At 42.1% G+C, this 10,534-nt stretch overlaps 1 protein-coding gene and 1 non-coding gene across 2 annotated transcripts; both read left to right on the top strand.

Annotated features, from left to right (window-relative positions):
* The first annotated feature begins 367 nt into the window (after nt 1-367).
* Nucleotides 368-9,222, top strand: hspa9 (heat shock protein 9). Its single transcript, XM_003459423.5, has 16 exons — nt 368-685; nt 1,710-1,768; nt 2,049-2,136; nt 2,674-2,855; nt 3,012-3,136; nt 3,224-3,297; nt 4,511-4,617; nt 4,760-4,922; nt 5,000-5,092; nt 5,523-5,732; nt 6,225-6,452; nt 6,529-6,751; nt 7,094-7,188; nt 7,569-7,661; nt 7,758-7,898; nt 8,282-9,222. Exons 1-16 carry the CDS (start codon nt 605-607, stop codon nt 8,354-8,356), a joined length of 2,037 nt encoding a protein of 678 aa, XP_003459471.1. The 5' UTR covers nt 368-604; the 3' UTR covers nt 8,357-9,222.
* LOC112842505 (small nucleolar RNA SNORA74) lies at nt 5,242-5,445 on the top strand. The gene has a single exon (XR_003214307.1). It is a non-coding gene; the product is annotated as a small nucleolar RNA SNORA74 (small nucleolar RNA).
* Nucleotides 9,223-10,534: the final 1,312 nt, after the last annotated feature.

The following is a 10,534-nucleotide window of genomic DNA, read 5'->3' as shown; positions in this document are numbered from 1 at the left end:
TCGGCGAATAAACTAACAGAGCAGTGAGAATAGCTAAATTACAACCGGTAAATTCTTCCAGCATCCGTGATGTAACACACGTGAAACTCTTCAACACCCCACGTTACATCATGACCTTCACAGGCCCACTAAATGCGTCTGCCCTGCCCGTGCCAAAACCGCGAACATCCAAAAACCACCGGTATATATTTAATCTTTATATCAGACAGCTTTATTCTTTAATTAATGTCAGTTTTTCAATTGATTTGCATATTCGATTTTAAACTGTTGTTTTTAGACATTTTACTATCGATGAAAAATAATCAGGCAGTCATTGTAGAGCCCATTTCGGGGTCCTTGAGCGGTGCATGGTGCAACATGTGTTGGATAATTCGAGAAGAAGCTTCGCAGTTCTTTTGCCGTTGCAGTCCAGAGGCGAGCAGTCTTGTCGGAGCTGAGCTCTAGGCGGTTTTCTCAGGAGACGCTGCGTTAAAGTCTGAAGAGGCTCGGAAAGCTGAAATATTTTAGCATTCCTTCGCTGCCGAACTATCTGAAGAGTGTGCTTTGACTTAAAACGCTGTAGTTTAAAATTGAAGTTAGCAAGCCTGTTAGCTGAGTTGTGAAAATGTTGAGCGTCACCAGAAGCGTTTCAAGGACTCTTCCCACGAGGAGCAACATCAGAAGCGTTTCGTCCTTGATTAAAAAGGTAAATGTCAAACAGTTAAGTAGATGTATGAGCGTTGCATTACGATGTGGCCATTAGCTTCATAGCTTAGATGCTAACAGCGTAAGCTTGAGGACAGCATATTTAGTCGTGGTTAGATCATTACTGTGTCGCTAACAAGGAGCACAGTCCAGCTGATACTGTAATAAATGCGTGTCACGAGAAGAGATGTGCAATAACAACGTAGTATTGAGCCGCCGCTCTAGCATTCGATGTGCTGGTGTATTTCATATTTGTGGGGCTAAGCTAACGCGTGCTAGCTCACTTCATTTGATACCCGACCTACCCTACCCGGCAGCTGTTATTCAAAGAGGGGTGATTAGAGATGCAAGTACTACTTGCTTCGTCATCTGCTTAAATAATTTACTTTAGTGTGTGAGTTTTAATGTTCGTTTTGAGCTGGTTCCAAGGCTGTAGCAGAGCTGTGGGTCTGTGACCTTCAGTGAGGCGTCCCCTCCTCCAGCATGCTGCTCCACAGTTTAAGTAACGCATTCAGAGCTCGATCTTCTACAGCAGGGGTGCCCAATCCTAGTCCTCGAGAGCTACCGTCCTGCAGCTTTAAGATTCATCCTTGTTCCAACACACCTGAATCAAATGAATGTCTTGTTATCAGGCCTTTGCCAAACTTGATGGCATGCTGAAGAGGTCATCAAACCATTTGATTCAGCTGTGTTGGAGTAGGGATGCATCTAAAAGCTGCAGGACAGTAGCTCTCGAGGACTAGGATTGGGCACCCCTGTTCTACAGGCTTCGCTTAGCTGGATCCCACTATTAAGAATGGTTTCTTGTCACATGTGCTTGCTTGTGACCCCGATAATGTTATCTATGCTTTGGTTCTTCCAATTTTCATCATCCTGTTGTTGTTTTTGTTTTGTTTTTTTGTTTTTTTTAAGTATACTTAGCTTTCCCTTTTGAGGTTCAAAATGTCAAATTTTGTGAGTTCATCGCTAATATTTTGCCTGAGTAGGTTTAACAGCTGTGTAACTGCGTTGTTCTGTATTCTCAGGCATGCTGGACCGGCTTCCAACCAGATGCTCTTAGAGCCCTCTCCAGGAGAGATTATGCGTGAGTATCAACATTAAAGTGCCTGCATCATATGAACGTGCACTGAAAGCATGATGTTGGTGCTGGTTTGACAATTTTTGTTTGTCGTTTAGAGGTAAAACTATACATTCACTTGCTAATGTCTGTGATTCATATTCCTAATTTAAGATACTTTTTTTTGTCACCAAACAGAATGCCATATTCTGTATTGGTATTTCTAAATAGAAGTCTGAGAAATTTGGATCTTTTGATGTAAACATGAGTTCTGCTGAGTTTGTCACTATCATTGTATGTGCTGCAGGTCTGAAGCCGTCAAAGGTGCAGTCATTGGGATTGACCTGGGAACCACAAACTCATGTGTTGCAGTCATGGAGGGCAAACAGGCCAAGGTGATGCTTTAGATGATTCACTTGTTTGTTTGTTTGTTTGTTTTTAAAGCCCCTATCTTGAATCTAGCAGTATCTATGGAAATGGAACCCACCCCGAGTGCTGATACTAGAGAACTTCTAAGAAGCGCGTGAACTAAATGTTGTGTTAATTGACTCGATGGAAGTTTGTTACTGTACGTGTAAGTAAAGCAGAACAGGAAAAAAAAAAAATCAGACTGGCCAAATAGATGGGATCATTGGCACTGATGCAGCATTACTCAAGAACCTCACTGCCCCAGGATAGGATTGATAACAAAAGTTAAACATCAGATCAGTGCATCCCTAGTAAAGAAATGGGTAACTTTGTGTAAACAGAATCCAAGTAATTTTTCTGCCTTTTTTGAGAAAAAATCTAAAAAATATTAACACTCATTAACTGAGGGTTTTTTATTGTTGTTTTTTCTTCCTCCTCCAACTTTAAAAACTGGGGTTGATTGATAAATCTGGTCTGGTAAACAATGATTCCTCCAATATAAATGTTTTCTCATCTCTGTTTAGGTGCTGGAGAACGCAGAGGGAGCCAGGACAACTCCTTCAGTCATTGCTTTCACAGCAGATGGTGAGCGTCTGGTGGGCATGCCTGCTAAACGCCAGGCTGTTACCAACCCTCAGAACACACTCTATGCCACCAAAAGACTGATTGGACGGCGCTTTGAAGACCCAGAGGTGCAGAAAGATCTGTGAGTTCATTTCTGGCCTTTTAAAACATTCTCAAGTATTTAAATCTCAGACCCAAGGTTTATTTTTTTTAAATGTTGGATATAATGAAAGATGTTGGATATAATGAAAGAAATAAACTTAGCTGGGTAAAAAAATGACCTTGTTTCCATCAACAGGAAGAATGTTCCCTACAAAATTGTGCGTGCATCAAATGGTGATGCTTGGGTTGAGGCTCATGGCAAAATGTACTCCCCTAGCCAGGCAGGAGCCTTTGTTCTTATGAAGATGAAAGAGACTGCAGGTATAGTTGTGCAGACAGTCAAAAGGATCATTTAAATGTTTTGCACATGTGAGCATTAGTTTTGATTGCTTCATATTCATGTTGTAGAGAGCTACCTGGGAAGCACAGTGAAGAATGCTGTGATCACTGTTCCAGCCTACTTCAATGACTCTCAGAGACAGGTATGCACACACAGGGTTTCTATTGAAGGAAACACCACCAAAATGAATGAATGTTTAAAAGCTGGTGTCAGGCCCCCACCAGGGTCTTTTGAGAAAAGCTCAGCTTTTGAGAAGTGAATTATTGTTTTCCTGCTGTGACACTGAGAAGATTCAGGGGTTACTAACTGTAGCAGACTGTATCATGTTTCCACTAGGATTGAGCAACTTGCAACACCTTCAACTGCTTTAAAGCCATTCTACGTAAATCCATTCAAACCTCCGAAAACATGTTTAACTGATGCATACATACTTAAAGTATAGTTTTAAATTCAGTTAGAATGTAATTTGTATATTGTATTGTCCCTATGATACTGATATTTTATCCCCTCCACAGATTTGTGTCATGCAGTATGCCTTCATTGTTTAACTGATGCTATTTTTGGAACATAAAAACGATTCAGACATCCAGGCAGGAGAGCACCGAATCACTGTCAAATTTTGGCCAAGTTCATGTTCAAATCACCAACCTGATTTATAATCAACATATATATATATTTTAAGGTATAGTGTTATTCATCATATACTTTCTTTTTATTTTCAGTTTTAAAAGTAGTTTATAGTATCTGCAGCGTGCCACAGTAACTGCAAAGAAATTCCTGATGCTCTAGGTCAAGCGGGATGAAACCTGGATTATTTTCCCCTTCTTGGCACATTCAGTGATGGTGTACCAGCCAGAACGAACTGCATTCCCATACTAAAATCAGGAATATCCTTCCAAACGAGCAGCTTAGTTTTGTGTCTGTGAAGGTTCTCAGTCATCCAGGTCATCGTAGTCAAAGGAGTTTGCAAAGAAAAGCGTCTGGACTTCTTTGAGTTGCTTGAAGACGTTTCACCTCTCATCCGAGAAGCTTCTCGAAGCTTCTTCAGAACTGAAGAAGCTTCTCGGATGAGAGGTGAAACGTCTTCAAGCAACTCAAAGAAGTCCAGACGCTTTTCTTTGCAAACTCCTTTGACAGCTTAGTTTTGTGTTTCTTCCTTTTTTTTTTTTTCTTTTTTTTTTGCTTGCTGCTCAAAGTTTTTGATAAGACTAGTCTACCTCAGTCTCAGAGCAGTTAAGGTGATATGTAGATGTCAGATAATTAGCTTCTGTGTCCTTGTTGCTGCTTTGGAGCGCACTTGATGATCGAAGTAACGATTCATCTTCGATACTTGTGTCAACTTGTTTCTTTGACAGGCCACCAAAGATGCCGGGCAGATTGCTGGTCTGAGCGTCCTGCGTGTGATTAACGAGCCAACTGCTGCTGCGCTGGCCTACGGCCTGGACAAGACCCAAGATAAGATGTGAGTAGAAGAGAAAAAAACCTTCTGATGGTTACTGCTATGCTTAGGAGTATCAGTACGTGCCAAGATAGATGATCCTGTACATAGAAAAATACAACTACTTGCTCTGTTGTTGTGTTAACCTGTATGAATGTGTTTCCAGTATTGCTGTATATGATCTAGGTGGAGGTACGTTTGACATCTCAATCCTGGAGATACAGAAGGGAGTTTTTGAGGTGAAGTCCACCAATGGTGACACCTTCCTTGGAGGAGAGGACTTTGATCAGCACCTCCTCAGACACATTGTCAAGGAGTTCAAGAGAGAGGTGGGTATTCTAACAGTCTTTAAGCCTTGATCTAGTTGTGAAGTTTTGCGTTTTCAACCTGCGCTGTTTCTTTTCAGTCTGGTGTAGACCTGACGAAGGACAACATGGCTCTTCAGAGAGTCAGAGAGGCTGCTGAGAAGGCAAAGTGTGAGCTGTCCTCTTCACTGCAGGTACTCCCAGCTTTTATCCTCATGGGAAGCTAATGAGTTTGTGTAGTTGTATAAAATGGTGACACTAAATGGCTGATGTATCACAGATGCTTTAGGATGTTTTGATTTTGGTTGTACTGCTCGTCATCACGTCTCAGTGCATGTTATGTGCCAGCTCTCAGTCAGCTGTCCAGATAATCTGTGTCTGGCTCAGTGTTACAGTGCTGGTAGATGAAGCTCCTGTTTTTTTTGCTTCAGTGCAGCAGGTTCTGTTTTAGAATCCGCTGCTGCTGTGCTGCTACAGGACTTGGCCCAGTGAGAGTGGACTGTCCTGATTCTGACCGCAGGCCAGACCTAGTACAGGGTCACACAAAATGAACCACAGTGCTGAGTTAAAAGCATTTTGTAATTGTTTAAATACTCAGTGATCGTCCTCCTCTCTCTCTTACAGACTGACATCAACCTCCCCTACCTGACTATGGACGCCTCCGGTCCCAAACATCTTAACATGAAGCTAACTCGTGCTCAGTTTGAAGGTATTGTGGCTGACCTTATCCGCCGCACCGTGGCTCCTTGCCAGAAGGCCATGCAGGATGCTGAAGTGTCCAAGGGAGACATCGGAGAGGTGCTACTGGTGGGAGGCATGACACGCATGCCCAAGGTACACAAGACAGATGTTTAAAACCACCAAAGTGCATGAAATAACTCAGGGTGTACTAGATGGAGTAAACGAGTAAGTTCTGCAGCTTCCATGGCAACAAATAGTTAACAGTAGACAAAGTGGTACACACCACAAATGTGTGGTCTGGTTTGGGGACATAATCACATTTGTACACTGCAAACAGGTGTATTTTTTGTCGTAGTTGAGCTAACCTGCGGTGCACTTTAGGGTTCAGCAGCTTGACAGTTGAATTGTTGGCTCATTACCAGCTCATTAACTTTGACGTGATCTCTATCCGCACAACCCTATCTGCACCGACAATAAGAAGAACATAGATTTGTACAGTGCCTTAACAAAAGAGTAAATAAACAACGTTTTCTGCATTTTGAATATGATTTTTATAATTGGTCCTTGTTTCTAAAATGCTGATTTTAACGCATGCTTAACTCATAATTAACACTTTTTGTCCCCCTCCCCACCTCCGCCCTGCAGGTTCAGCAGACAGTCCAGGATCTGTTTGGCCGAGCCCCCAGCAAGTCTGTGAACCCTGATGAAGCTGTCGCTATTGGAGCAGCCATCCAGGGTGGTGTTCTGGCTGGCGATGTAACCGATGTGCTGCTTTTGGATGTGACTCCACTGTCGCTGGGTATCGAGACTCTGGGTGGTGTCTTTACCAAGCTCATCAACAGGAACACCACAATTCCCACCAAGAAGAGCCAGGTACTTAAGCAGGATTGCAGTCCCACAGTCTCAGTGAAGCCTCATGTGATCTACAGTGTCACATGTTCCCCTCCAGGTGTTCTCCACAGCAGCTGATGGACAGACTCAGGTGGAGATCAAAGTGTGCCAGGGTGAGAGAGAGATGGCGACAGACAACAAGTTGCTGGGTCAGTTTACTCTGGTAGGAATCCCTCCAGCCCCTCGCGGAGTCCCTCAGATCGAGGTCACATTCGACATCGACGCCAACGGCATCGTCCATGTGTCGGCCAAGGACAAAGGCACAGGCCGCGAGCAGCAGAGTCAGTGCACACAGTAAACCAGTCTGAAAGCTGAGAACTTTGTTTTTTTTCCACTTCATGTGTTAGCAAGTCAAGCTAAAAGACATTTCAAACTGCTGAAAATAACTTGGTTATCTAATAATGCAGATTAAGTGTTAATATTTGAGTTTTACAGTTGTTGCTAAGACAGACTAGATAGGGAGGTTAATATTTATGCATGTTGCTGTAATCACTTGGGACAGCAAATATCCCTTACTCAGTCTTGTTTCAGACAACTGTTTTTTCCTGCATTACGACTCGGTTTGAATTGATGTCTGTAAAAGTCGAAGTGCACATATAAATATCTCATTTCCTCCTTTACAGTTGTGATCCAGTCATCAGGAGGCCTCAGTAAAGATGACATTGAGAACATGATCAAGAATGCTGAGAAGTACGCAGAGGAGGACCGGAGGAGGAAGGTAACCTTCAAACTGTAAAGACAAAAGTCAGGGGTGAAATCTCAGTCTTGATTGATGGGCACTTTATTGTCAACATAACTCAGTGCAATACAGAAAATGTACATCTTAAAACACATAAATCAGTTCAGACTTATTTATACAAGGCTTATTCCTAATGGGTCATCTCAAGACACTTTTTATGTTGAGCAGACTTGAAACTAGCTGCAAACAAACGACTCCAATGCCATTTCGCCCCCAGTTACATCTGTTCAGTTGGTCTACAGGCATTTCCACATTGGCTTTTTAGGCCTAGAAGTTGCACACGTCTTACACACAGATGATTGTTCACCACCGTGTCTGTGGATTTAATATCTGGTAAATACTGAGTTGTCTGGCTGCAGGACCGTGTGGAGGCTGTCAACATGGCTGAGGGCATCATCCATGACACAGAATCTAAGATGGAAGAGTTCAAGGACCAGCTCCCTGCTGATGAGGTAATGCTGTAAACTTTGTAATTTACTCAGATTAAATTAATGTTTTGCGCTTGACTTTTATCTTATATTTTTTTCCCCCCATTTTTGTGAAATCAGTGCACCAAGCTGAAGGAGGAGATTTCAAAGGTCAGGAATCTGCTGACCAATAAGGACTCTGAGACAGGAGAGAACATCAAGCAGGCTGCAACCGACTTGCAGCAGGCATCACTCAAACTGTTTGAAATGGCCTACAAGAAGGTAGGAAGCATTTATTTACCTTGAATTTGCATATGTCAGTGTGTGCTCTACTGTAAAAGTCTTGACCAGATGCTCATTTTATTACATTTTGCTTCCAAGAATCTTTTTAAATCAGAAAAATGCTAACAGTAACAGGAATAAGAGTATTTTTGGACAAACAAGTTGACTACCCAAGAGCTATTGGCTGAAAACGAGGCATATTTTTATGGACACTGCACATACTAAAGTATGTGCAGTGTCCATAAAAATTTGGGAAAACTAGAGGTGAACAAACCCGAAAGAAGTAAAAGGTCACACAGATTACAGCGGTTTTGCAGCAATGTGGACTTTGTAAAATTCTGTTCAGTGTTTGTGAAAGTCTTTAATTCTTTTTGTTCCTGCAGATGGCAGCAGAGCGGGATAGCACCAGCAGCAGCTCCAGTTCTTCAGAAGGAGAGAAGAAAGAAGGCCAACAGTAGACCTTATTAACACTTGGCTGTCATGAGATGACCGTGACAGCAGAGGACTGTTGGGCTTGTGTGGTGGACAAGGCGGAAGGATGATCGCCCGAGTCATTCTTGCGTAACACAACATTCTACTGTGTTTTGGCAGTAAAATAGAAAAGATAAATGTCAGTGTATGTTCCGTGTCCCATGATATCCTGTTTCTAATTTAACGGTCTGGAAAAAAAAAAAAAGTTGTTTATTTTTACAAGGATGTTAATTTCCATTCTGAGGTAGTGAAACATTTTCTTGTTGAAGATATCACATTTCTTTTGTTCAGTTTCTCAAAGCGGGCTGCTCGTTCATAGCACTTATTTGTACCGGTTCACTCTGAGAGGTGTGGTACCGAGGATGTACCACTGCAGAGCGCTGAATAAGAGAAGTCTCCTTTTGGTGTACTCTATTAACATCGCGGAGGCTGCCAGTCCCCCTCCCTGTTGTCCTGAGTGCACTCCATTGACTTGCATTCATTTCATCACTTGTAATGACTGGTTTGTGATCATGTGGTCACATTTTCTGGCATCACGCCAATTCCTTAAACAGTAAATTCAAACTATGTCTGTGAGATGAGAATTTTAAGAATATAATAAGTGTGTGAGAAACTCCCTTTTGGCTCTTAAAATGCACTTCTTTGGTCACCTTAAACCGAGCATGGGTTGAACTCTACGCAACACATGATGGGACAGCTAACTAGATTCTTACAACAGGAGAAAGAAGTAATGCATGAGGAGTGTGGAGCAACTGTCATTCGTTGACTGCCGGAAACTGCTCTGTGTACAGTGACTCGCTGTGTTGAGCACTCTACTTTAAAAAGAAGCAGCAGTAGTGTATTTTATTGAAAAGTTCTGTTTATTGTGAGGGGATGGGATGGGTGATTATATTAATGAAGTGAAAACGGAGAATCATAGTAACTTGCCCTTTTTTTTTTTTTTTTTTTAAATAAAATGTGAAATATGTGAGTTGTGGGGTTTGTTTTGTTTTTTTTCTTCATGTGTTTTATTCTTTTTAGTATTTCAAAAGTATTTGCCACTTTCCTGGTTTTATTTTCTTGTGCATTTGTAGTACTTGCATGTTTCAGATCATAAAACTTTAATATTGGACAAGGACAGTGTGAGCAAAGAAATTAGATTTTTAAAAAACTAATGTCATTAAGGGAGAAAAGAGAGCTAGGTAAGCTTGGTTCTATGTGTAAAAGTTCTTGCTCCAGAAACCTAAAAGCCAAGTGTGCCCTGCTTACCAGCAAAAACCGCAATCAAGCCTTAGTGATGACTATCAATGAGCCTTTCATACCACTGTGAAGGAATTTTGGACCGCTCTTCTTTACAGAACTGTTTTAATTCAGCATGAGTTGCCTGTTTAGGGGCTGCGTCCCAATAGGCTTTAAGTTTGAGTAGGCTCACACCTCAGAATCCTTTGTTTTCTCAGTTTTCTTTTTTTAGTCTTTCAGAAATGGACTTGTTGGTGTATTTGGGATCATTGTATTTCTGTATAATCCAACCGTTCTGGAACCTCGGGACGCAAACTGATGGTCAGACATGAGGAAACAGTGCTAACTATTACACCACCCTATCATGTGCCAGGCAAGCAGTATTTAGTATATCCAATGAAGTCCAGTATCAAGCTTTCTGTGTTTGTCATGGATTAAGACCAAAGATAATGCATGCCATATATGTTCTCTGAATGCTAGCCGAGTTCCATTGTGACCAGTGGACTGTGAGCAAAGGTTCCATTAAAGCAGTGGTCCCCAACCCCCGGGCGTCCATGAGTCGTTTGGTACTGGGCCGTGAGAGTTGAGGCTCAAGTGTGACATTTAATGGTTTTCAGGGTTTTTATCGGTTTCCCTGGGCCTTTTCCCATGTGTTATGAATAAATCTTTTTTGGGGGGGGGGTGCCGGTACTGGTTTTATTTTGTTGTATTTATCACAACATCTTAAAAGGCCGACCCGTGTGAAAATATTGTTGGACATAACCCGGTCCGTGGCACAAAACAGGTTGGGAACTGCTGCACTAAAGGATATTGGACCTTTATGCCAACCTCTGAGTTAGTTCTTGGTGAGAAATATGCCTGAGTAGCTCACTGGAGGTCATTTTATAGGGCTCTGGCAGTGCTTCCCATGTTCCTCCTTGCATAAGAAATCATCTGCAGGACTAGGT

Source organism: Oreochromis niloticus, linkage group LG2 (assembly GCF_001858045.2).
Source record: "Oreochromis niloticus isolate F11D_XX linkage group LG2, O_niloticus_UMD_NMBU, whole genome shotgun sequence".
NCBI lineage: Eukaryota > Metazoa > Chordata > Actinopteri > Cichliformes > Cichlidae > Oreochromis > Oreochromis niloticus.
Note: the sequence above shows the minus strand (reverse complement) of the source record. Positions and strands in the feature narration are given on the sequence as shown.